The 27,662-nt window shown below is 41.1% G+C and overlaps 1 protein-coding gene across 1 annotated transcript in view; it reads left to right on the top strand.

Annotated features, from left to right (window-relative positions):
• The window catches only part of LRP2 (LDL receptor related protein 2), a 185,660-nt gene that overhangs the window by 45,040 nt on the left and 112,958 nt on the right, over positions 1-27,662 (top strand). The window contains 15 exon segments of the mRNA XM_043505242.1: positions 279-422; positions 6,442-6,561; positions 8,903-9,031; positions 9,914-10,083; positions 15,096-15,319; positions 16,406-16,612; positions 18,388-18,590; positions 19,446-19,586; positions 19,964-20,005; positions 20,008-20,154; positions 22,234-22,271; positions 22,273-22,427; positions 25,505-25,630; positions 25,980-26,110; positions 27,019-27,156. Of these exon segments, the coding sequence (XP_043361177.1) occupies positions 279-422; positions 6,442-6,561; positions 8,903-9,031; positions 9,914-10,083; positions 15,096-15,319; positions 16,406-16,612; positions 18,388-18,590; positions 19,446-19,586; positions 19,964-20,005; positions 20,008-20,154; positions 22,234-22,271; positions 22,273-22,427; positions 25,505-25,630; positions 25,980-26,110; positions 27,019-27,156 (2,115 nt within the window).

Here is a 27,662-nt window from a genome sequence, read left to right as displayed (position 1 = left end):
AAATAGTAATAGGTATCTGAACAATGGGAAAAAATGGAAAGAGTTCACTTGACTGCATGAGTATTCTCCACAGTGTAATTTGAAGACAACCGAAAGAATATGGTGACTAGGATAGATACTGTTTCTTTTATGGACTGTCACAGCTACATGCAACAATCAGAAGCTGAATGAAAAATAATTGAAGATGCTTATTCCCTAGGAGGCTTTCAGGAAAGCAGCTCCAAGTAGTACTTGAAGCATGTTCCTCAATTATTCTGTGTTGCTTCTCTTTTCCTTAGAAAGTGGTCGCCATGAGTGTTACCCAGGAGAATGGGCCTGTCCTGTGTCAGGACATTGCATTCCAATTGGTAAAGTGTGTGATGGGACTGCAGACTGCCCTGCCGGAGAAGACGAAACTAACATAACTGCAGGCAGACATTGCAGTGAGTATTAAAACTAGCAGGATGCATGGAATAGCAGAAAACCACATTGATGTCTTTTTTGTGTCTTTGAGGTTTTCTAAACAGCACTGAGAATTAGTAGGCATGTTATTTTTGTTAGCACTGGGTGGACATACTGAAAAGTATTCTCTGCCATGCATATACAGTTCTGTTGACCTCTGTGTGTGGAAGGTTTGATAGATAAACATTTCTGATTGTTTTGGTTTTTTTTTTTAATATTTATTTGAAGAGTCAAGGGCCGTTGTTTCTCTTCATCCAAAATATTTTTGTTTTGCCTTTTCACATTAAACAGGAAAGAGTAACACCTAGTGGTTAGAGCACAGGACTGCATGGCTGTGTAACCTTGGTCTGAGCAAGTCACTTAGGTCAGAATTTTCAAAATTGTCCATTGAACTTGGGTACCTGCGTTTTAGTGCTCAGCCTGAGAAACTCAGGGCCTGGTTTTCAGAAATGATGAACACAGAGAGGTCCCATCAACTTCAGTTGGACTTGTTGGTGCTCAGTAGGGTTGCCAGGTGTCTGGTTTTCGACTGGAACACCCGGTTGAAAAGGACCCTGGAGGCTCTGGTCAGCATGGCTGACCGGGCCGTTAAAAGTCTGGTTGGCGGTGCAGCTGGGCTGGCAGGCTCCCTGCCTGGCTCTGCGGGGCTCCTGGGAAGCAGCCAACATGTCCCTCCAGCTAATGGGAGGCCCTGGGGGCTCCACATACCTCCCCCACCCCGAGTGCCGGCTCCGCAACTCCAATTGGCCGGGAACTGTGGCCAATAGGAGCTGTGCGAGCAGGAGCAGCACGCAAAGCCCCCTTGCCACCACTCGGTCTAGGAGACGGAGGGACATGACACTGCTTCCTGGGAGCTGCCTGAGGTAAGCGCCTCCCAGAGCCCGCACCCTGAACTCCCTCTCACGCCCCAACCCCCTGCCTCAGCTTGGAACCCCCTCCCACACCCAAACTCCCTCCAGAAGCCTGCACCCCGCATCTCCCCCCCCAGGGCCAGCCCATAATATTTTGGCACCTGAGGCAGGGAGCTCAAATGAGCCCCTATGCCCCATCGCTTGGGCCAAAACCTTGAAATGTCTCAATTCTGCCTTCTTCCTGTTCTACTCCTCTCATGGTACTGCTCTGCTACCTGCTCCAATAAAGGAGAACTAACAACTTAAAATGCCTTGTTCAAAAATTTTAAGTAACACTTAAATTTCAAACGCCTGAACAGCAAATGTAACTTCTCTTGTCTGCATAGTAAACACTGGCATTTTTATCTGTTTGAATAATCAAAGTGGTGCTTTCCGTGCCTTCTTGGTTGCAAAGATTTAAACTGCTTCCTGAAGGTCCACAGTCTGGGCCAGCTCAGGCTCTATTGAGATGGTTGCAAGGCCGACCAGCCTCTCCTATGTCATTGTGGGGCGTAGATGTGTTTTTATTAACTTCAGTTTGGAGAAGCTGCGTTCTCCACTGGCAACTGTAAGAGGAAGTGTTAGAAGTATGCGCAGAGCAACAAAAGCATTTGGAAAGAGGGTGGTCATCTTATTTGTGCACATATATTCCAGAACAGCCTTTGGAGTTGACCTTGCTGAAATGTATCTTGAAAGGGCTTTCAGTTCATCACCTAAATCACTCGCATCAATATTGCGCATGTCATCATGTGTCAACACTGTTTCTAGTGCTCTGCATTGCTGGTGTAGGTCTTCTTCAGCTATAGTGAGGAGTTCTGGAATATCATACAACATCCCAAATATACTGCTGTGTTCCTTGAGCTGCATGAAATGTTCTTCAACTGACTGTATTGCACAATCTAGCACCTGGTTAAAGAATTCAACTTTGAATTGTTGTTTGGGGTCTCTTATGGCATTATCCTGTGTGTCATAATCAAATGTCGTCTTCTTCGGTGACTCTTGTATTCTTGGGTGGGAAAATAGCTTCAGTGTGAAGTTCCTTTGCCAACTTCTGTGTACTCTTCAGACATTTGAAATCCCTCATCTTACCGGTAAGACTAGGTCTGACTTTGCTTTGTCCAGTTGTTCCATTGCTACAGATATATCAAGATCAACACCTTGGAGTCTCTTGCTTTTAAACACCATTTATTTCAAACAGTATGTCATGCCACAACACTAAGCCACAAAAATTTTGAAGTTATGTATGTTTCTGGTGATTCCGTTTCCCTCTGCCACTGTTTTCCCACGAACAGTTCCTGTCATAGCATTATCCTCCATAATAGCAACAATGGCATCATCTATCTTCCCAATTTGGTGGTTGATAGGCTTATCACCTCTACTTGATTTTCCCATTGTGTGGTTTCAGTGTCAGAGAGGATGTTTCCCGATGTTGTTTCAAAATTTGCCATCGATGAGTTGATGAGAAAAATACATAGCTGCTTTGAATTACATTAAAAAATTCAGCGGCCTCACTTGATGCTGATGCTGCATCACTGACCAAGTTCAATGAATGAGAACTGCATGGGACAAAAAAAAAGCTTGAGGGTTTAACTCTCGAATCTGTGTCTGCACTCCTCTGTTCCTCCCTCTCATGTTGGCATCATTATCATAGCCCTGACCTCTCATGTCAGCTATCACAATTCCTGTATCTTTCAGCTTTTTAAGAAGCACATTTATCATACCAGCTCTTGTAGTATCATCAATGTCAAAAAAATTCTAGAAAATGCGCTCTGACAGTCACCATTGCAGGGACATTTTCACTAGGTTTTGTTGTTCCTTATGGCTGATGTCAGGTGTGCAGTCCAGAATAACAGAGTAATATCTTGCTGATTTCAGATCTGCCAAAATCTTCTGTTTGACTTTTGTTGCCAGTAACTGTATGATCTCATTTTATATTGTTTTTCCAAAGTAGTGGTGTGTGTACGTTTCTTGCGTGGTGACTCTTCTTAAAAGCTCCTGGATTACAGCATCAAACTCAGCCATTAGCTCCACAATTTTAAGGAAGTTTCATTGTTTGGCACATACAGCTGATCTGAAGTGCCATGCAGTGCTAGGTTTTGTGTAGCAAGCATTCTCACAATGGTAATGAGCCTTTTCAGAACATTTTGACGGTAAAGAGACTGATGGAATCTTCTCTTGATGCTGATCATCTATGGTGGCCTTTAACCTTCATCTCATCTCAAGCTCTTTCCACCTATGGAATGCTCTCTGGTGATTTGCTGCCTTCTCATGGCATGCCAGATTTCTAGCCAGATTTTTCCAGTCTTTTGTTGCTGTAGAACCCAATGCGGCTGGAACATTAGACTGGAAGAGTTTGCAACAAATACAGTATGCAGCATTCTGGGTTTTTGAGTACATAAGCCATGGCCTCTCCACTTTGTCACCATTGGGAATTTCACGCCAGTAATGTGTTGGATGGAAACTTCTATTTTCATTGTCTTTGGGGAACAAGAAGTTTTTCACTTGCTGTGGCCCAGGCAGTACAAGGAAGTCCCTCAGGCTGCTGCTCAAGTGGGTCCACAACCCTGGATCATCTAGACTTAAGGAACTAAACTCAGCAGCAACTGTTTCTTGTGCCTCCACCGCACTTTTCTTCAGGAATGTGCATGGTTACATCCATTTGAGATGAAGATATGGATGCTGCAGTAGCTGCCAGGTCACCTGCACTCTGACTAACTGGAAGATCAGGCATCTCCTCACTATTCACATCCTCACTGGGGCCAGAAGGCTCACTGTGAAATTTGTGTCTATGTATCTCAGGAGAACTCCTTCCCGCTTAGATAGAAAAGCTTCCTTTGCTTTCTTTCTTTCTCTGAATGCTGCCCCAGAGGGGCGTTTTCTTCTTTCTCTCATGACTGCTGTTCTGTGCCAGCTATAGTGGCTCTCAACACTCAATTGAAGGGGACAAATAAGCAGGCTGGTAGCAGGGCCTGAGTGAGGGAAGATATCAGAGTCTCAAGGGCCAAACTGGCTCCTACTACTTCAGTTGACTGCCTGTTCACTGCAAGTGGCTTCAGGGAAGCAGCAGGAAACAGGAAGCTCCCTGAGAAGCTGGTGTTAATCAGTCCAGGCTGCTGGGGGTGCTAGAGAGGTACATAAGAGGCTCCTCCTCTTCTCTCTCCCTGTACCTCCTGCTGCTTTCTGTTATTCCCTCTCACCTTTTCTCCTGCCTGCCTGTTATGTCTCTTGTGCCCTCCTTCCTCCAGCACAGCACTCCACCATCTCTGTGCATCTCGAGCAGAGAGGATACACACGCACCAGCAGCAGACACAATTTTCTACACTCTGGGTCCTACTGGCGCCCCCCCCCCACCCACAGTCTGGCGCCTGAGGCGGCCGCCTCAGTTCGCCTCATAGTAAGGTCAGCCCTGTCTCCCCCCACTATATCCCAACTCCCTGTCCCAGCCTGGAGCCCCCTCCCACACTCCGAACCCCTCGGCCCTAGCCTGGAGTCTCCTCTTGCACCCCAAACTCCTCATCCCCAGGCCTACCCCAGAGCCTGCAACCCCAGCCACAGCCCTCACCCGCTCCTGCACCCCAATCCCATTGAAAATTAGTGAGTAAGCAAGGGTATGGGAGAGCAAATGACTGATGGAGGGAGGATGGACTGAGAGGGGGCGGGGCCACAGAGAAATGTCAGGGGCAGGGGGAGGGGCAAGGGTGTTCAGTTTTCTGCAAGTAGAAAGTTGGCAACTCTAGTGCTAGGTGCTAGTCTCTGAAAATAGAGCTGTGGTGTTTTAAATTGAGCATTCATAATTATGGGAAAGGTAAAGAAAATACACTTCTCCCATTTAAATCGCACTTTTTGGAATAAGGTTGCAGCAAAATGACAGGCATTTAAGGCTATGCAGCTGTAAGGTCTCCAGTGTAGCCTCTCTTTTCTGGCAAGAGAGAGCTCTCCTGCCGGCATAATTAAACCATCCCCAGGGAGCAGTGGTAGCTATGTCAGCAAGAGAGGCTCTCCTGCTGACATAGTGCTGTCCACACCAGCACTTTTGCCAGAGAAACTTATGTTGCTCAGGGGGTGTGTTTTTTCACACCCCTGACCAATAAAAGTGGTAGTGTAGACAAAGCCTAAATCTTGTCCTGGGAAAGTGTCTCTGACCTCTGCTGAGTGATGTGATTGTAACAACAGAGAGCTGAGCTGCTTAGAGAATAGCTTTGGAGGGAAAAGGGGAGAAAGGAGTAAGACAAGGGAACTGAAGGAGGAAGAGAACGACCTCTCTGATATCACAATATCATCACTCAGCAACGAGCTGCTTATAGGACAGAAGGAAAGGGAGGAGGAGTGATGAACTGGAGAGGTAGAGGAAAAAGAAGCCCACCCATTATTTCATGAGTGCAGCCTAATTCACACACACACTCATATTGCATTGGTTAATGAATGGAATAGAAGAAGAAACGCTTTCCCAACCAACTATTAAACTATTAAAAAAATCAGTGATTGTTGCAGAGATGTCTGTATATATGTAAATATCGAGGGCTGGTAGTGTTGCCAGTCGATGGCGCTCAAGGATATGCAGCAAGCTGTTGAGTTTTGTAGGATCAATAAAGCTTGCAGTTATGCACTGTAATGGCTGCCTCAGTGCAGCGATTTATATGGAGCTCTTGCTAGTGGTCTATTTGGTTTTCATACAAGATTGAATTTCATCCTTTCACTGCTTCCTGAAAACTGAAATCCTCAAAGACTTCTCTAAACCTTAGCTCTTCTGCCTCTCTATCCTGCTAAATTAGATGTGTACGCCTGCATGCACACAAACACACATGGTACTGTGGAACAAACAAGATGTGTGTTTAGCTTCATCATTGACTTTTTCATTGTTCCCTTCCCCCTTCCTTTTTTATACTGTCTAGTTAGAGCCTGATCCTGCCGCCAGAGCTGCCCATATTTGTTTTTGCATGGGAATGTGGTTCTTTGCTTATGGATCAGTTTCAGGATGTATTCTGCAAATTGTAAGCTCTTCACAACTGGCATCTTGACTTCGTAACTGCTTGTAAAGCACCATGCAGCCAGCTGCTATACAGATGACACTACTTTTGGCCATTCCTGAAGTGACTTCATTTTATTTTAGACATATCCCACTGTGCTGCCTTGAGCTGCCAGTATCGCTGCCATTCTTCACCATCTGGAGGGACTTGCTCTTGCCCTCCGGGATATGTAATCAGCAGCAATGACAGTCGCACCTGCATTGGTAAGTCAACAGTAGAGATGCAGATATATAGGTCTGGACTTTTCTCACAGGGATCCTGGGTATTATGAGTTCCACAAATTTGAAAAAGAATCCATGATTATTGGATAAGTATGTGTGGGTGGACACATTGGCAAGCAGGTAAATCTTGAGAGTTACAAAGTTAAACCTCAAGCTGAATTGAAAAATAGCAAGAGAGCAAAAGCTCAGCAGCAGCAAAAAAGCACTGTGGGGACAGAGGAACAGGCCAGTGAGCGGTCATGAGGTCTTCACTTCCCAGCTAAGGAAAGACCAGTTTTTTAATACTTGAAAAGGTTGTTTGTGTTTATAAAGGCTGACTCTGGTATGGCAACTTTATATTCAAATCTGATGAAACAGCCTTTTTACTGTTCTTGAGAGCTTGATCCTGCATGCTGGGATGTGTGGCTATACACCTGGGAAATCAGAAGTTACTCAACATTTGATCTATAATTCAAAACTGACCTTATGTGAAAATGCAGATTGATATGGGTAAGGTAAAATGAGTACGGTACATTACTTTGCCACTCTGGAGTGCTGTATCTCCTATTATGAACACATCATATAGCCTTGCATATAAACCAAAAAAAGTCTGTCATAATTTCAAGGTGTTGTTTGGCTTATATACAAATCATTGGGAAGAAGGGAATCACTGAAGTAGGTATCCAAGGAAGTAGATCCCCATGTAGCTGTTTGATTCTGTGTTAAAGCAAATGCACGTGCAGGGAGCCCTCTTCTTTAACTCTGATTCAGGAGCAAGTTGGGAAACCTACTCTCTGACCTAATGTAATGCCAATCGCTCTTCTCTTAATCCCATTGATAGGCCTATAAAACAAACTCTCCACATTTGCTAGGAATTGTGACAGGATTTCAGGTGATATTCATCATGTGAGATTCAGTCTTGCACAGAAGAGATGGGCCATAGTCATTTTACTCAAAATCTAGCAAGGGATCAGTGGCTCCTCTCTTCCTCCCGCTGACTCTCATGTAAAAGGGGAAGCCCCTTGCTCAATTCCTGATTCAATAAGTAGAAGGTGGGGGCCAGCTGACATGTGAATCATTTCCTCTGGTTACTATTGAGATAAGAAGTGAAGTGGTTGGCTTATTAGTTGTAATGTTCAGTAGGTTTATTCTTTCACTTTTTAGTTTAAATTTAGTTTTACTGGTTGTATATCTGAGGAATTCAGTGGGAAGTGATTTTAGTGGAAAGCATTAATTTCCCAAACCCATAATCTTTTCATTCTCCCCTCTTCTCTGCTCCTGGTAGGGTTGCCAACCCTCCCAGTTTCGCTGGGATTCTTCCAGAATCAGGCTCTATTTCTCAGAGGCTAGTGAAGCTAAACCGGGAGATTTCAGGTGCTAAAAGTCTGGCGGTGCAGTGCGGCTAAGGCAGGCTCCCCACCTGTCCTGGCCCCACACTGCTCCCGGAAGTGGCCGGCATGTCCCTGGGAGGGATGGGAGCAGGAGGGTCTCTGCATGTCACCCCCACCCTGAGCGCCGACTCTGCAGTTCCCATTGGCTGGGAGCTGTGGCCAGTGGGAGCTGCCGGCGTGGTGCTCTTCAGCTACCATAAGCTGGTAGAGCTCCACTGGAGTCAGTTACAGCAGTTGAAGATCTGGCCCATGGTTTTTGCCTGGAATTCTAGAGCAGATCTATATTGTCTAACTAGCTCTAAGTACCTCAAAATACAGGGACCTGCAGGGCATTCACATGTAATATGGGTTTTGAACTACTCATATCATCTGAACAGCAGTTTAGTTCTGTTCTCTCTGCCAAGTCTAATGGAATTACTATGTTAGATAGATAGCAGCACTTCTAAGAAGGTGGCTGTTGATATGTTACACATGCTAAATAGCTGATGTGATGTTCCTTGTGGTTGTACTGGTACTAGGGGCTGTAGTTCTGGGAGCATTGCACCCTCGGGTATCCCATGTATAGCCTCAAATAAGAGAGATATTTCTGAGTCAAGTAGGGTGGGTATCTACCGAAAGTATCTCACATTCATTCCATCATTTGCTTTCCATTGTTCTTGATCGCTCTTTAAATCCCTTTTCTACCAATTATTTTTTCCTCCATTGCTTGCACAAACAGATTTGTTATCAGGCAGTCCATGAAGCTTAGGCAACTTCACTGATCCTTTTTCTTTTGAGGAAAATAAAATAAAAGCATCTGTTGTCAAAAGGGAAACCTACCTACCAATAGTGACGGGGACTTTGCAAATAAATATAAGGAAAAGAGGGAGGACAATCTTCTCAGGCCTGCCAAGTATCACAGTGTCCTCCTTACTTGAAGCTTTGTTTATATGCATGCCTTGTCCATCTAACAGATTTTGATGATTGTAAGATGTGGGGTGTGTGTGACCAGCTCTGTGAAGACCGTGTTGGCCATCACCAGTGTCACTGTGTGGAAGGTTATTTCTTGGAGCATCACCGCCACTGTAGAGCCAACACTTCATGTAAGTAAATGGCGCCAAGTGTGGTTCTTGCTGTAATTTTACTTGTAAAGCAAATATTATCTTGTAATTTTCTGTGTATTGGGGAAAAAAAAGTAGTGAAATATGCTTGAGTACAGCAGGCACACATAAAATGTTCCAGTGGCATGAAAGATTCTGCTGGTTCCAGAGATATTCACTATCTTTCAAATGCAATATTCAGTTAGAAACAGGATTTTCAGACTGGTGGATCATTATTAGGCAGCTCGCTCCATTTACTTTAATGGCAGCTTTATCTGAGTGAAGTGAGCAGGATTTGGGTCTTAAATATCATCCACTGAAATAGATCCACTAGCTGTCTCCATGGATATATATTTTCCAGGCAAACTTTCAAAGCCTTCTTATTGGAGAGTCTCTGCTACTATGAAATGCTCTAATGGGATGTGAGAATGAAGAATACGTATGGAAATGGCAATAAATAAAAATTTACAGAAGATAGATTGCCTGGCAGACTCAAAGAATATCCATCTCTCGTGGGGAAAAAGGTCTTTTGAGAGAAGGTGGAGGGTGGCAAGAAAGAGAGGGAGAGAGAGAGAGAACCTTCTTCAGGATGTGGATATACATAGGTTTGATAACATTTTCACACAGAAGTGTTTTTACTGCACATTTCTTAGTTGCCTCCTCCAAAACTCCAAAACAGGCTGTAGAGCAGGTTGCCACGCAGTGCTTAAAGGGCCAGATTTTCAAAGGTGGATGCAATGTGTGCAGTCTACAAAAACAAAATCATATTTGCACCCGCCAGCAGACAGGTATACACTCAGTATTGATAACTGTCAGTTTATACCTGTGTATTCTATTTGTAGTTTGCAAATGCATTAATGCCTGTTTGCAAAATAACACTTTCAGCTGGTGTTGCGTCAATTATTTTCTCCAATGGTCGTGATTTGCTGATTGGAGATGTCCATGGAAGGAGTTTTCGTACTTTGGTGCAATCCCAGAATCGTGGCATTGCGGTCGGAGTGGACTTTCATTTTTACCTACGTAGAATCTTTTGGACAGACACAGTGCAAGATAAGGTAGGTAGAAATTTCAAGAAAAATATGATTTTTTTGGAAGTAAAAAGACCCAGGAGCGGAATGTGTTGATAGTGTTTCATTTTTGTGAGCCGATGCAGGCAGTATCTTTGTTTTCTAACAAAAAAGGCCCTTGAGAAGTTTTACATTAATCACCACATTTTCCAAGCTATACTATTACATCTGATATATTAAACAAAGCATGCTATTATATGGTGCTATCTTGAGCAACTTTTAATTTTATTAGAAATGGAGTCCAAAAGCCTAATTAAGAGAAATAGTAGACATTCTTTCAAAACTGGACAAATTTTTCTTAGTAATTTTTTGAAACCTGATAATTTAAAATGTAAAACTGCTGTGCTTTCCAAGATGATAAAAATCAGATTTCTCCCATATACTCCAAATGGGATTGTAATTGAGCTTTGGGTAACAAATATTGACAATATTTTGTGTAATGAGCCAATATTTTGTTACACTACTTTTTTTTTTAAAAGAGGAAATATGTTCAGTTTAAATCAGAGTAAAACAGTAATTTTCAGAAGTCAGTTTGGGGTACATGTCAAAGCAGGTAGGCTCATATTTTTCCCATTGTCTCTTTTCTCCTTCCCCAACCTCATTGAAAAGAATAAAAGTTGCAGTTCAGCTTCCTAAATCCAAAACTTTTATAAGAACTTTGTAGGGCAAGTAAACCAACACTGGAAATAAGCTGATAACTCTGTGTCTGGAAGAATCTGTATATTTCTGAGTATAGAACCGTGTCACTAATGTTACATATCATGTTACCTACACACCCCGTTTCTCTAAACTCTAGACAACCAAAAAAGAGCTTAATTTCAATAATAAAAATTTTTATAGGACACTTACTTATTGCCCTTGCTGGATGGAGAATAGGAGACAGGAAGATCTTTCGGGTTCACCTGTGACCCACTCCCTGCTGACCCTTATGCGTAGAGCAGGGGTCGGCAACCTGCGGCATGTGTGCCAAAGGCAGCACGTGACTGCCCTCCTCATCAACCACTGACCTATCCAACACCCCCTGCTCCTTGTCTCCTGACCGTCCTCCCCCCACCCACGGATCCCAGCCCACCATCCAAGCTTCCCTGTCGCCTGATTGCCCCGATCCCTGTCCACACCCCCGACCCCTGACAGGCCCCCTGGGACTCCCACGCCTATCCAACCACACCTCTTCTCTGTCCCCTTACCATGCTGCTCAGAGCGCCATAATGACAGCCGTAATTAGTTCACCGTAAGTAGCACATTCCTATGGGGAGCAATTTAATACACTACATCCAGCCCCGCTCAGCCCGCTGACGGTCTGGAGTTCTCAAAATATGTTCTCTCACCCCTTATCAAACATAACACTACAATTAGCTTAAAAACTTGAAAACTTAGAAACTTAAAAACTTTGTATATTACAGTAATCATTAAAATGTATAATGTTAATAAATTCATAGGTTTGATGAAACAAAGTAGTTGAACTTATGTGCCATTTGCTTAATTTGTGTTTTCGATGATTTACCTTCTTAAAAAATCTCGCATGTCTCGCACCCCCAGAAAGGGTGTCTCGCACCCCCAAGGCATGTATGCACCCCTGTTTAAGAACCACTGCACTAAACTGATAAGATCTGCATTTTAATTTATTTTAAATGAAGCGTCTTAAACATTTTAAAAACCTTGTTTACTTTACATACAACAATAGTTTAGTTATATAATATAGACTTATAGAGCGAGACCTTCTAAAAATGTTAATATGTATTACTGGCATGTGAAATCTTAAATTAGAGTGAATAAATGAAGACTTGGCACACCGCTTCTGAAAGATTGCCGACCCCAGTGTAGAGGGTTTGCACAGAGCAAGGTAACTGTCACTGTGCTGATGATTACCACATGTGTAAATTTGCCAGGCCTTCCACAGCATAGAATCATAGAATCATAGAATCATAGAATATCAGGGTTGGAAGGGACCCCAGAAGGTCATCTAGTCCAACCCCCTGCTCAAGGCAGGACCAAGTCCCAGTTAAATCATCCTAGCCAGGGCTTTGTCAAGCCTGACCTTAAAAACCTCAAAGGAAGGAGATTCTACCACCTCCCTAGGTAACGCATTCCAGTGTTTCACCACCCTCTTAGTGAAAAAGTTTTTCCTAATATCCAATCTAAACCTCCCCCATTGCAACTTGAGACCATTACTCCTCATTCTGTCATCTGCTACCATTGAGAACAGTCTAGAGCCATCCTCTTGAAACCCCCTTTCAGGTAGTTGAAAGCAGCTATCAAATCCCCCCTCATTCTTCTCTTCTGCAGACTAAACAATCCCAGCTCCCTCAGCCTCTCCTCATAAGTCATGTGCTCTAGACCCCTAATCATTTTTGTTGCCCTTCGCTGTACTCTTTCCAATTTATCCACATCCTTCTTGTAGTGTGGGGCCCAAAACTGGACACAGTACTCCAGATGAGGCCTCACCAGTGTCGAATAGAGGGGAACGATCACGTCCCTCGATCTGCTCGCTATGCCCCTACTTATACATCCCAAAATGCCATTGGCCTTCTTGGCAACAAGGGCACACTGCTGACTCATATCCAGCTTCTCGTCCACTGTCACCCCTAGGTCCTTTTCCGCAGAACTGCTGCCGAGCCATTCGGTCCCTAGTCTGTAGCGGTGCATTGGATTCTTCCATCCTAAGTGCAGGACCCTGCACTTATCCTTATTGAACCTCATTAGATTTCTTTTGGCCCAATCCTCCAATTTGTCTAGGTCCTTCTGTATCCTATCCCTCCCCTCCAGCGTATCTACCACTCCTCCCAGTTTAGTATCATCCGCAAATTTGCTGAGAGTGCAATCCACACCATCCTCCAGATCATTTATGAAGATATTGAACAAAACGGGCCCCGGGACCGACCCCTGGGGCACTCCACTTGACACCGGCTGCCAACTAGACATGGAGCCATTGATCACTACCCGTTGAGCCTGACAATCTAGCCAGCTTTCTACCCACCTTATAGTGCATTCATCCGGCCCATACTTCCTTAACTTGCTGACAAGAATGCTGTGGGAGACCGTGTCAAAAGCTTTGCTAAAGTCAAGAAACAATACATCCACTGCTTTCCCTTCATCCACAGAACCAGTAATCTCATCATAAAAGGCGATTAGATTAGTCAGGCATGACCTTCCCTTGGTGAATCCATGCTGACTGTTCCTGATCACTTTCCTCTCCTCTAAGTGCTTCAGGATTGATTCTTTGAGGACCTGCTCCATGATTTTTCCAGGGACTGAGGTGAGGCTGACTGGCCTGTAATTCCCAGGATCCTCCTTCTTCCCTTTTTTAAAGATGGGCACTACATTAGCCTTTTTCCAGTCATCCGGGACTTCCCCCGTTCGCCACGAGTTTTCAAAGATAATGGCCAAGGGCTCTGCAATCACAGCCGCCAATTCCTTCAGCACTCTCGGATGCAATTCGTCCGGCCCCATGGACTTGTGCACGTCCAGCTTTTCTAAATAGTCCCTAACCACCTCTATCTCTACAGAGGGCTGGCCATCTCTTCCCCATTTTGTGATGCCCAGCACAGCAGTCTGGGAGAGCCGCACTGTCAAGGGCTCTGCCTGGCCATGGAGAAAGGGCAGAATTTGCCCCATCATTGTTAGCTTTGCAGAATTCTTGCATTTTCCCCACAGAATATTTCCATTTATTATGCTTAAGACAGATGCAGCAGCATAGTTTAAGGCTGAGGCCAGAGTTTTACCTGTAAAATGTTTTTGCCTGCAGTTATATTGTTGTTTTATCTTTTACTGTAAAAGGTACCAATACTTCAGTGAGTGGACATTTCCATCAAAAGCTTTTTGTGGCAGAGATTGTCTATTTATCTATGTTTGTGTGACACATAACACAATAGAGCTCCAATCCTGTTTGCAACTTCTAGGAGTAACAACAACAACAATAAATAAGGCATTCTCTTACATGTGAAATGCATAGTAATTAATACTTATTATAACAGAAATTACATAAATGTTAGAAAAACAAAAATACTATTTAAACATTCTGTTAACAATTAAGCTAGGGTACAAACTAATCAAGAACATTAGGAGTTATGCACCTACGACATTCTTCATCTCATCTAGTTTGCATTTGGCCTAAAATCCTCAAGATCTTCCTTCACTGGGTTTAGAAAATGGAGTAGATGCTTAAACAGTTCATATGTTCAACAGTTTGTGGACCCAACAAGGTGGAGTTAAAATTGTGACTTTTTTAGTTCAAAGCTTTCTGGATTGTATTAATTTGTGGTGCATCGTAACATTGTTTTAATGTAGGACTCCCTGCCCCAGAAAAACACTTTTTTTGGTATGAATCTTTATCATAGCAAAAAGACTAAAAGACTCACTCATTGTTTGCTTCATCGGACTGTAGCTGTCAGCTCACGTAAATTAAAATGGTATGTCTCTTTGAGCCTTATACTCTTAAGAGCCAGGGGCTAAAGTAAGGGGCAGCAAAGGGAATGCAGCTCCGCCTCTGCTAAAGCAGGAGAGCTTTCCGTCCTCTTCTTCACTTCGGTGAGCAAGCCCTGCTTGCTTGGTTGGTGCAATAAGAGATCCTTCTCCTGTTGTTTACTTAACCAAGGTTAGAGCTTTGCTAAAAGACTCACCCTGGGTTAAACTGTTGAAAACTCATGCTTTCGCTGGGGTCCAGAAAAGCCACTCCAGGACTTTTGCCATTTTTACTGTGGTAGAAGTCATTTTCAGTCCGGTAACTTGTCCAGTCTGCAGGAATGACACATGAAGCAAACTCTCTGTTTCTGCATTTGGATCCTAAATTTCACAAAAGTCCTCTTTATTTGTTTTTGCAAAAGCCTAGGGAACAGCTTTAAAGGGTTTACGTGGGTGTAACCAAAGGCAGAATTTGGCCCCATATCTATCGGGCCATGTGATTACATCAGGCATGACAACTACTGTGTGAGTAATTAAGAGACTAATGGAATGTCATGGTACTTAATAGTTTAGGTTAATAATATGTATTTTGTTTTCAGGTGTTTTCTGTTGGTATTGATGGTTCTGGTATCCATGAAGTTTTAAATGTTTCAGTTGACACACCTGAAAATCTTGCAGTCGACTGGGTTAACAATAAACTGTATGTAGTTGAGACCAGTGTGAACAGAATAGATATGGTAAACTTGGATGGAACTAACCGTGTAACTCTTATTGCTGAAAATCTGGGAAATCCTAGAGGAATAGCACTCGACCCAACTGTTGGGTAAGTGATAAAGGTGAGGTAATGAGAAAAGATGGTTAAAATCCCTGTATTCATATATAAAGGAACAGTAACTAAGAAATAGTCAATAATTGTCTTTTGAAATAAAACATAAAAGGGAGGCCTTGACAATCTGTGTTCTACTGGCTGATCTCTCGTTTCACAAGAGTTATGGGTATTAAACCCAGCACCACAACTAAATTCCAGTTTAAACATCATGCTTGGTTTGAAAAGTTACTTAACCCTCTCCCTTTCACATCCCTTTGTAGTATGGCACCTACATTTGCCCCTCAGAAGTGTCTGCATTTCATTATGGGTGAATGTATTTCTGTACATGATGTATTATACAGTGTCATGTTATTTGTGAGGAAGACTATATAATTAATTGATAAATAATATTACCTATATACTACAGATATAGACTAAGACCCTAGCTATACCATGCTATAGAACTATCTGTTACGGCAGCACCATGAAATGCTTTTACTCTCATTGTTTGGAGCCTGAGTATTATGTCAAGATTTTGGCCTTCAGTGTGCGTGTGCAGCTACCATTGAAACCAGTGAGACTTGTGATGTGCATCCCGGGGGTAGAATTTTTCCATAAAGGTTTTTGTTGTGGCTGTTAGCCTCTTGCTGCTTGGGATGCAATAGTGGGTGAACCCTGTAATGCTTGTGTTTGTCCCTGCCCCATATACTTCAGCAGTACGTTAGAGGCATGAAAAAAAATGATCTTCCTCTGGGACAGAAAGATGAGTTTCATGCCCTTTATAATGATGAAGTGCCCGCATGGTTGATCCTGGCTTTTTCCTGGTGGTTCCTCTGTCCATTGCTGTGCACGTTAGAAGTTCTGTAAACCTCTGGGTGAAATCACAGTCTTTCTGAACTCCATCTGTAGAGAAAACTGTAGGCCAGATCCTCAATTGGTGTCAACTGGCATATTTCCATTGTGCACCAATTGATACTATAGCTCCAACTCTAAAAATGTGCTGTTTTAAATGATGAAACAATTTGAAAATTCCACATAAAATGTAGCTTTTATATAAAATCTCAAGGAAACGTGGGACCTTAATTTTTTTTTCTTTTATAGTTATTTATTTTTCTCAGACTGGGATAATCTTTCTGGAGATCCTAAAGTGGAAAGGGCCTTCATGGATGGCACAAACCGACAAGATTTGATAAAAACAAAATTAGGTTGGCCTGCTGGAATAACTCTGGATATTGTATCAAAGAGACTTTACTGGGTGGACAGCCGCTTTGATTACATTGAGACTGTAACTTATGATGGGCTTCAAAGGTAGAAGAGAATTTTGTTTCTTATATTTTACAGGCCAGTTCAAGATCTGTGTAACCAAATGAGATTCCCAACATCTAAACTATAACACAACTTGAATGTGATATAGGACACCTTAATTTATGAGGTGTCACTCTGACAGTTGGAAAATGTTAAATTCCTCCACTGTACCTCATGTTTTATATCTATGTCCTATTTTCCCCTTGATTATATTTTTGCACTTCCTTCTTCATTCACATTGTTTTGTATTGCTCACTCCCATGATTCATGTCTTTTGATGGCATGCATTTTTATTTCTTTGAACACTTTTTACATTTTCTTTCTAGGTCTTTTCCATGTGGTAGTTTGTTACATTCATTTTAAACTTGAGCTTTCTAAACCCCACACACCACAATGGAAATAAAATGTTCCGATTTCTTCTCTTTTTGATTGTACTTCAAGCCTAATCACAAATCTACAGTAACAGCTATTAAAAAGCCATCATTTACCACCATTTACCACACACAGTGATGTCTGAGACACTGCAGTCACTCCCGATATAAAAATACGGAGTAACCACAGTGTCTCAGCTACCACAGAAGTAATTGTTGACTTTTAATGGTGACCATTGAATTTATTGTCTACTATTTATTATTTAGAAGGTCCCTCACCTCTACATTGCTAATAATGGCCTCTGTGTTTCTCAGACATGAGACAAAAATTGTTCCCTTTCTAGTTTCCTTCAACATCTTGTCCAAGAAAACAGTTGTCTGTCAAGTCAACAATTTTATTACTCAGTTTATTGCTTCATTTGCAAGAGAGCATTTCTTCATATAAAAGCAATGCTGGTATCTTTGTTTTTCTCCTTATATCTGCACTTTTCAAGGCCATTTTCATGGTTTAGTAAGGCAGGAATGCAAGTGGTTAGAACAATCTCTATTTTTCTAAGATAAAAACTTATCACTTATTGCAACATTGAGTATCTTACATTAATGTACAAATAATGCATTTTTGAAATGAGTCAATGGTATATTTTGAAAGTTCTCTTAAAATAGAGTTTAATGTCCACCTGAGTAACACACCAGAAAACCACAGCACACATCTCCTCACAACTGGAGGCCTCTGGAGGTATAGAATTTGACGTACCTAAAAGAAAAGAACCTTCTGTCATAAATCCAAGTTAATGTTAATATATTTAATAGTAAAGTGTTGTTTAGTGAAGTAAACACTTTGCATTATCCCTGTAATTGATCTAGCATACATTATTATTGCAGCATTTGTGTGAAAACCATATTTTATGATGTCTTTTCACAGTGTCACATTTAACTAGTGCAGGCCTCTCTGATTTGGCCTTCTGTAGCCTTCTCCAAATTTTCTTCTTGACTTGTTCTTTTCTCCAGTATATCCTGGCATTTTATCTTTTCACCATCCCAGGCCTCTTCTATCTCCTGTCCCATGCTTGTCTGATCTCCTCTCTGTGGAGACTGGCCACTTTCTGCTTCTCTCATCCCCTTAGTAATTTTGAGTTGCTTTCTGCATTATTCACTCTCTGCCTATCCTGCATTTCCTCTGAGACATTACTCTGCATATATTGTATCAGCTTCACTTCTTAGACCACAGTTGGTCTTTCCCATCTACGTATTGGCAGCTAATTTGTATATAAAAGCAGAAATTAATGATTTAGTAAAGTTTATCATGATTTAGTAAAGTTCTATTTTTTGTTGTCTTTGATCAAAATGAAGTGAAATTATCTTTTTGACATTATTCTACATGTAACCTTAAAAATGTCTTTGTAATAGGAGAACAATAGCTCATGGAGGGTCACTGGTTCCTCATCCCTATGGAATAAGCCTTTTTGAACATAATGTTTATTTTACTGATTGGACAAGGATGGCAGTGATGAAGGCTAATAAGTTTGCAGACTCTAACCCTCAAGTTATCTACCAGTCTTCACTGAGGCCATATGGAGTGACAGTTTACCATGCTCTCAGGCAGCCATATGGTAAGCCAACTGATTGTCAAGAGAAGTGTTGGGATTGTCCTCTCTAGAGTTGCTAAAAGCAACACTAGACAGTTATATTAGTTGCAAAGAAGCTGATTATACAAAATTATACAACGTCTGAGTAATGTATTGATATTTGGAAGAAACAAACTTGTGTTTATGAGCAATTTTCACTTTTATGGCTTGATCCAGCTGCCATCACAGTAAGTGGATGTACGTATCCATTGATTTTAATGGCAGTTGGATCAGGCCCTCAGTGACAAGTAAATATTGTATGTGAGACACAACTATGTACTGAGTGTAGGGCTATATCTACACTACCACTTACGTAGGTATAAGTTATGTTGCTCAAGGGTGTGAATAAGCCACCCCAAGTGACGTAAGTTACTCTGATCTAAGCGCCAGTGTGGACAATGCTATGTTGGCGTCAGAGCTTCTGTGCTCTCGTTAGGGGTGGATGAATTAAGTGGATATGAGAGCTCTCTTCCATCAGCTTAGAGTGGCTACACAAGAGGGCTTACAGTGGTGCAGCTGTACTGCTGCAGGCTCTCTAGTGTAGCAATAGCCAGAATACAGAAACTTATAGACCAAAGAGTTTATCTTAAAAGCTATGGCCCCCAAACTGCAATGTGCTGAATACCTTTTGAGAGGTGCCAAGCAATTTGAATGCCAGTTAACTTTAGCAATAGTTGATGATCGGGACCTCCTGGGAATGACTCAGCATCTTACAGAGCCTTCCGTGTCATATTTTCCTATGGGAGTTTTGCCCTCATTAGTTAATATACCTCCAAATGATTTGCCATGTATGGAAAGTTTATAGCATGAAGATTTAATCCCGTCCATATTATTTTCCAGTAAGAAATCCTTGTGGAAGTAATAATGGGGGTTGCGAACAAATTTGTGTTCTCAGTCACAAAACAGATAATGATGGGCTGGGCTACCGCTGCAAATGCACCCTGGGCTTTGATCTACATATGGATGGGCGACATTGCATTGGTAAGAAAATGTATTAGTGGCTGTTGCAAGTGGAATACCCTGCCACATCACCATATGTTCTTTCAGAGATTCTATTTTTCTTCTTTCTTCCATTTTCCTTTTTCAGCCTTTATTTGCTTATATTCCTTTTCCCTCTTTTTGAAACTCTTATTTTTTTCTCATTCTCTTCTTCTCTCTCATCTTCTATCGATCTCTCTCTTTTTTCCCCAATCCCTCTGTGTTATGTGTTTAAATTTTATTGCCAAAACAAACATTGCAAAATAAAACTAAAAAGTTCCTTATCTTACATTTAATTATTTTTGAATTATCTGAGCCTGAGGAAGCCCTTTAAGTCACTAAAATCTATACTGTTCTTTTCTTTTATAGCTGTGCAACAGTTTTGCTCTTTTCATCACAGTTGGCAGTGCGTGGGATCCCATTCATCTGTCCACCCAGGAAGATGTGATTATCCCAGTGACTGGGAGCCCTTCATACTTTGTTGGAATTGACTTCTGTGCCCAGGATGACACCATTTTTTTTTCAGATACAACTAGAGATATAATTTATAAACAAAAAACGGATGGGTCAGGTGAGATGCAAACTGTTGGTTTGGTTTCTCTATGTGTCTTCATATGAAAAAGCTGGGTATTTGCCTTTGCAGGAAATTTTGTAACTTCCTGCAATTTTAGCCATTTTGCAAATGTACTCAAGCCCCAGTCTTACATTCTTTGTACACCCAAACTGCGGTATGGAATCAGGCCACGCAAAAACTGACGTTTTGCAGTAGCAAAAAACAGTAGTCTACATGTGCCCTGCTGCTGTAAATGGTACGTCTTTGTACCATTGCTGCTTGCTGTGTATCCAAGCTGGATTCCCCACTGGCCATATGCAGGTGACCTCTCCATTGCTGCCTTTCCTGTAGGAAAGGGCAGCTTTAAATTACACAGGTGTCATCTCCAGCCCTCCATAGCTAGGGTGACCAGATAGCAACTGTGGAAAAAACAGGACAGGGGATGGGGGTAATAAGCACCTATATAAGAAAAAGTCCCAAAAATCGGGACTGTCCCTATAAAAACTGGACATCTGGTCACCCTATCCATAGCCAAACCCAACCCTCTATGTTAGGACTCTGCTGGTTGTCTGCAGGCCACTGTTGTTTGCACAGGATGTTGTGATTAGCTTGTACCACTGCAACCCAGCTCTGGAAGGACATTATACTGCTGGAGGCCCTCAAGTACGGTTTCACTGTCTTTTACCAAGGAAGAGGGTACAGTGATTCTGGTCCATTACATATTCACATAGTAAGATATGTAAATACTCTTGCCTTTTTAGAAAATGCCAGCTATTTGAAACATGACGGTAAAATATCAAACCACAAAAGGAGTATCCTAGAGAAATACAGATGAATATCATTCCAGTTTCAGGCTGAGAAAGTACATCACAAATATTTGTACTAATCTTTTATGGGGCTACTGTAAATACCACTCTGAAAACATTCGAAAAGATAAGAAGGCAGTAAGGATCCTTCCAATTCCTTTAAAGGATCTGCAAGGACTGACACTTGCATTTTGTTTTATTTTTCCCTGTTTAAGGGCACACTACTGCAGTCCTCACTCAGGCAAAACTCCCACTCAAGTCATTGTTGGATTCTGTTTTATCCTCATGTCTTTCCATTATAGGTGTATATGCTGGCTAGCATAATGGTGCCTCAGTCTCTGATTGGGAGCCCTAGAGGCGGTACTGAAATGCAAATATTGAACAATAATAATCTTAATGTGATTCTGTTATCCATAAACTGACTCTTCTGCTGGTCTTTGGCAAACTTGGCAACTTTGTCACTAAGAATTATTCCTGCTGGTGTTCCTAGGAGTGAAATATTTGTGCCCCCTCCTCCAACTCTCTCAACTAGTGCCATTCATCATTTCTGCTATGTCTTTAATGGTGAAAATTAGGTGTTTCTTGTTTTTATCTCCTTCCATGAGATAAGTGAAGACTCTGGCCTGATTGTTTGAGACAGTGCAATATAGGCAAGAGACCACACTAGTTGTGTGATGATTAATAAGAATCATATTTGTGGTATTGTTAGGAGTGTTCCTGACTAAGATACAGATAAGGACCAGTTGGTTCTGCCCTTCCATACACATGCACACCTCCCATTGACTTCAGCAAGGGCTGCATGCACATATGGGAGAGGAGAACTGGCCTTACTGGACTTGACTCACTCCTGTATAACTGGTGAAAAATCCCCAGAGTGCTCACCACCCAGCTCCGTCAGGGAGCCTGAAGTTGGCCAGCACTGCTCAAACAGTGGGTAGCTCTGGCTGGGGGGAGGGAGGAAGCATGGCCAGGGTGCCTAAAGGATGTGCTGATTCAGTGCGTCCCTTAATGACCTCCCTTTGTAGGACTCCTATGAAACCCTGTTTGCAAATTATAGCTGCTCTTTTCTGGCCTAACCTTAATTTTCCCTTTTCTAGGATGAATCCCCTTGAGTGCAGCAAACCCTCTCTGGCACAAGGGGTGCAATCCAGCCTGCTATAGCATTGCTCAGTTACTCATAGATAATTAAAATTATCCAAAGCACTTTGTTCTGTGAACAAAATTGTGCTTTCCGGTGATTTTATCCACATCCAAAGGACTGAATTTATACTGTATATATTGCAAATTCTAGGCAGAGAAATTCTGACAGCCAATAGGGTGGAAGGCATTGGAAGATTTGGCCTTTGATTGGATCTCAACGAACCTGTACTGGACAGATCCTCGATATAGGAGCATTAGTGTTATGAGGTTGACTGATAAATCTAGACGAACTATTGTCCAGAATTTAAATAACCCTCGATCAATAGTGGTTCATCCTGTTATTGGGTAAGTCTGATTTTGTTTTTACTTTAAAAGTTGCAAACAATTGTATGTTTTAGCAGCAACAGCACAGGTTAAATTTACCTTTCAGAATTTCTGTTTTTGGACTTCAGATCCTTTCCAAAATATTATCTCTCTCTCTCTCCAGCTTCCTTCTGCATTTTTTTTATCCTGGCCCAGATTACAGCACCCCAAGCAAAGTGCAAGATCATACATATTGAGCATGAAAGAATATTCAACAGAATTATCTTTAAAGGCACAAGATTTTTTTTTCTTTGCTTTTGTCTATTGATATAAAGCTAAGAGAAGCTTGTTAGTTTGTATCGTTTGGATTAGAGAATTGCTCTCCGCCTCCACAGTCTAGAGATAAAGTTATATATGTATATTTTAACACAGGATAGTTCTAAGAAGTATAATTTGGATCCTTTTATGACTTTCATTTTCTATATTTGAATAATTCTGTTTGAAACTTGAAAGATGCTGCTGTTTGTCTTTGACATACACTCTAAGCAATAAGATTCTGCTTTGTGTAATACAATGAAAAGAAGAGGCTGTGTTTCTTTTGATGGAAATGCCTAACCTTAATTCAAACAAATTTATTTGAGCATAAGCTTTCGTGAGCTACAGCTCACTTCATCGGATGCATTTGGTGGAAAATACAGTGGGGAGATTTATTTATATAAATTTGTTAATCTCTAAGGTGCCACAAGTACTCCTTTTCTTTTTGCGAATACAGACTAACACGGCTGCTACTCTGAAACCTAACCTTAATTGCAACTCTCCATGCAACTGCAGCTATGCTAACGTGTCACTTTCACTGCATACTTTAGGTTCCTGTCCCTGTTATAGAATATCTTAATGATTCTTTGCATATTTTTCTTAATTGCATCTTCATTTTAATAACCCATTCCCCTTGGGGGCTAAGTTATCCTAAAAGTGTAGTGATGAGCTGATAAGGAACATTCTTAATCTCTAACCCTTGGAATGTGAAGCTTTGCTCACTGGTAGAGTTGTGTTAAGCAGCTAAGCTCAGCTCTATGACTATAGATGCGTTGAAAGGTCAGGACAAAACTATGCACATATTAATGTCTACCCTGTAAATATTAAGAAAGGAATTTGACATCTTTTGGTTTGATTTTCCTTTTTGAATTAAATCGCACTATACTTTAAAATCTTGACAAAGATGTGGCTACCTCATGCCTAAAGGAACAAAACATCTGAAAAGTAGAGGATACTGGGCATAAAATAGATATTTTGCTTCTAGTGCTACTAACTGTATAGGGGTGGACCAAGGAGGTGATATACGTACTACTGAAGACCAGTAACTACACAGATCCTTGAAGCTGCTGCTATTACCCAGCATATTGTATTCGTTAACCTGTTAAATCTGGCACCTGGAGGTCACTTGCTGTGCTTGCTTTTTGCTCATTAAACATTTAGCATTGCAGAACACTGCACTCCTCCTCATCTAAAGAAATACTCTGCATTTGTTAGGGTAGTTTCCAAGATTTATAAACCTTACTCAACACACGCTCTCTTTAAAGTATTTAGGAGGATGCCTCTTTCTCTTTATAGATTATCTTTTTGGTTTAGTAAACTCTCTCTCTCCTTGTTCCTTCCTTTCTCCTGCTGTTCTGTATTATCTTATTCAAGTGTTGTCATAACCTTCATCTCATCTTCATCTTCTTCAGCACAGCCAGTTGGTCCCTCATAATTACTTTAAGATGAGAGGAGTTCCTTGTGATCTTACAGACTCCAGTTTCTGCTGCAACCATTGACTCCTGTTGTTTGTACTGATTTGATACTGAGTGGAGTGAACAACTTTCCTCTCTCTGCTGTCTAATTAACATCTCTCTTTCTGCTCTAGGTGCTCTATTGCTCTATGAGGTTTATCTGCATGATCTTTTTACTTGTGACTTTTGCCCTAATTCTGCTCTCTGTTGAAATGTGCCTTTTCCCTGCGACATGTTTTTTGTATTTATGATTCATTGGTTCCTTATTGTTCAAGCTCCACCACTTGTTTTGTAATGATTTTGGGAATCACCAAATTAGCCACTTTTAAGAGAGGCTTGTTACCTGCCAACACAATCAATTAGTAACTTATCTGTGCAAATATGTATAAAGCCTGTTGTGGTGTTCGAACTCAGCTTTCATTGTCTACCATCCACCATTTTGAATTGAGTCGCTTATCTTCTGCAAGAAATCATATTTTGGAGTACCTTTTTATTTCATCAAGGGATGGAGATTTAGGAGTGATGTGAATATATGACAATATAATAAATGAATCAGCAATGTGTGCTTCAGAGCTCTTGCTCTCATCTGTTTTATTATGACATGTAGTCATCTTTAAGTCATATGCATGGAATCTTATTCTGCACCTCCCAGTTCATGTTGGTACTCTGTTTGTTTTGTAAAATATTGTTTCCCAGTGCTGTAGTCACTGATCTGTTACCATAAAAATATAAGTGGAAGCATTTGGTTCCCCAAATGATAACAGTGGTTTCTCTCTCCCTGTGCATAGCCTGGTTTCAGTGTCCATTAGTGCTCTGTTCACATAAGCTATAATGCAGCCTAACTGCATCAAGATTGCCTTGGCTCCTCATGAGCTTGCATTTACCATCTCCAGTTTCAAGTGTATTCATGTGTATCAAACTGTGGAAAAAGGAAAGGCTTGTGGAAACTGTTTAGAGCAGTGCAAATACCTCCTCCCCTCTCTCAGGATATGCAAGGGACTCTGCTGGCCCTGGGATATGCAATTGACACCTCCCTGGGTCAGATGTAATGAATCTGGGTCCTTTCCCCTGCGTAGGTTTAGAGAATCTGTGTCCTTTTCCCCCGCTTAGTTTTAGCAGAATACCTGGATGAGTATTATGAAATATATTGATGCTGGATGGAGTCATTTCTTCCAACCAAGAGAAAATCTGATTTTTTTAAAATGATTATGATGGTGTGACACAAAAAAAGAGCGTGCATGGTTTTTTGAATTGTGCATTTGTTGGGTTAACCAAACTATTTTCAGTGACAAAAACAGCTATTTCTTCATGGTTATGAATATTTCCCAGGCATTTTCTTTTTTTCCCCAGTTATATATTCTGGACAGATTGGTTCCGCCCTGCTAAAATCATGAGAGCCTGGTGTGATGGATCCCATGCCTTGCCAATTGTGAACACAACACTTGGCTGGCCCAATGGCCTAGCTATTGACTGGGGGTAAGAAAAAGACCAATGAGAAGCCACGGAGGCCTTTTGAGCAAATATGTGTTTCTTTCTTTAAACAGTTAGGGGGCATTGTAAAAGACACCTTTGCAACTATCTTTTATTGTTTACAAGAAGCAAAAGTATGGAACAGTATATTTCATACTGTGTGGTGCAGTGCTTTTATTTTCTCTGGGAGCTGTATTTTTTCAAAATGTCAAAACGTGAAATTTGAGATTTTCTCAGAAAAAAATTCTGAAATAATTTCATGAAAAATCTAGTCTGGGACTGTTCGCTTACTGAGAAACTTATTTTTGTTGTAAAAATGTAATTCTTTGAGATGAAACCTTTTTATTGTTTTTAGTGCTTTAAGGCTGTATTGGGTGGATGCCTTTTTTGATAAAATTGAGCACAGTACCTTTGATGGGTTAGACAGAAGGACTCTTGAACGCATTAATCAGATGTCTCATCCATTTGGCCTGACTATCTTTGGAGGTGAGTCTGACATTGAAAAATATTAGCTGTCTATTACAATCCATAACAGTTTACCATGAAATGAGCTGAGACTGTACACAATGAAGTTTTATGCAATCTTTTGCGATGCAGGTTTTCTACAAAAAGACAGTTTTGAAAGTTCCTGTAATAAAATATACTCAGTGCTGCTTGCTTACTTTTGAAGGCTGCTTTTCACACATTTGTACTGAAATCATTTGAGAACTTAAATGATTGTTCTTGTAACTAAGTTAACCTTTTCAGTGTAATATCTTGGGTACGTTACACTACTATCTACAGCTTCTAAAAGGGTATGATTGTGTAATCACTAGACACTAAATCATAGTCCCTGAGAGGTTCTGTGTACCTTCAGCCACCACTGACCTCTCAAGAGGTGCTCTGTACTTGCAGGATCGACTCAGTTGCAGATAAAGTATGTCCTGATATTTATCTAGAATGGCTCACATGATGTTAGTAAGAGTATCAGAACCTGCCCTCTCTTTGTGACATTATATTAAAAAGTTATTTTGCAAAATATCTTCAGATGCTGGAAAAGTTTATTGGCAAACAGTTTTTAATGTTGTATTAGAAGTTGAGATGGGACAAAGTAATTACATTCTGATACAGAATCAGATCTGAATTTGAGCTTGGACAAAGTCTGGGTGGGCAGGTTGGATCTGGTTTTTGGAGCAGCTATTTCTACAGATTTAGTGGCAAATCAATGGAATTCCACAATGCATTATGTAATCATTTTGTACTTGCTGCCATTTTTTTGTTTTTCCTGAAAGACTTAGGCATGAAAATTCATTAGATTTACATGACCAGCACTGAGGTTTTATTCAGCATTGTTTGACCTTTTGTATCATGTTATACTATAGCTGTTACTAAGTGTTGACTGTCTTTCAATGCAGGTTATGCATATTTTACTGACTGGAGACTTGGAGGAATAGTTCGAGTGAGGAAATCAGATGGAGGAGAAATTACTATTATTAGGAGGGGCATTAGTAATATTATGCATGTAAAATCTTATGATGCTCATTCTCAGATAGGTAAGCTAGCTTGTTGTATTCACAAAAGAGTAAAAGGATTTGCCCTCTCACCTTTAAAGGTTACCCCCTTGGGCTGTCACTGATTATGTAGTTCAGTGTTCTGTGACTGGGTGTGGTTTTGCATAGGGTGTAATCTGTTAGTTGTTTAATAACCTCATAAAGATGAAATTATAATTTCAGTACATTTCTGTCAAATTAATATTCATTACAACCCAATATTTCCGCTTTCACAAATAAAGGGTATTTTGATTAAACTGCACTATTTGTCTGTGACAAAAACTTGAAGACTGGACCAAACATCTTCTAAGTCATGCTGTACCATTCTTTAAATTATCATCTTTTTACATGATTGAAATTTTAATTTAGTTTTTTCACTTAGCTGAAGGTCTGTGCATGAGGTTATTTGAATAAAGTATTACATGGAGTACGCTGGCACTGAAAAATCCACCTAGTTTAACAAAGAATGCAACAAAATCTAGCGGTGAGACTTTCCACTTATGTAGTGC

Source organism: Dermochelys coriacea, chromosome 11 (assembly GCF_009764565.3).
Source record: "Dermochelys coriacea isolate rDerCor1 chromosome 11, rDerCor1.pri.v4, whole genome shotgun sequence".
Classification (NCBI taxonomy): domain Eukaryota; kingdom Metazoa; phylum Chordata; order Testudines; family Dermochelyidae; genus Dermochelys; species Dermochelys coriacea.
This window is presented reverse-complemented; position numbering and strand designations above follow the sequence as displayed.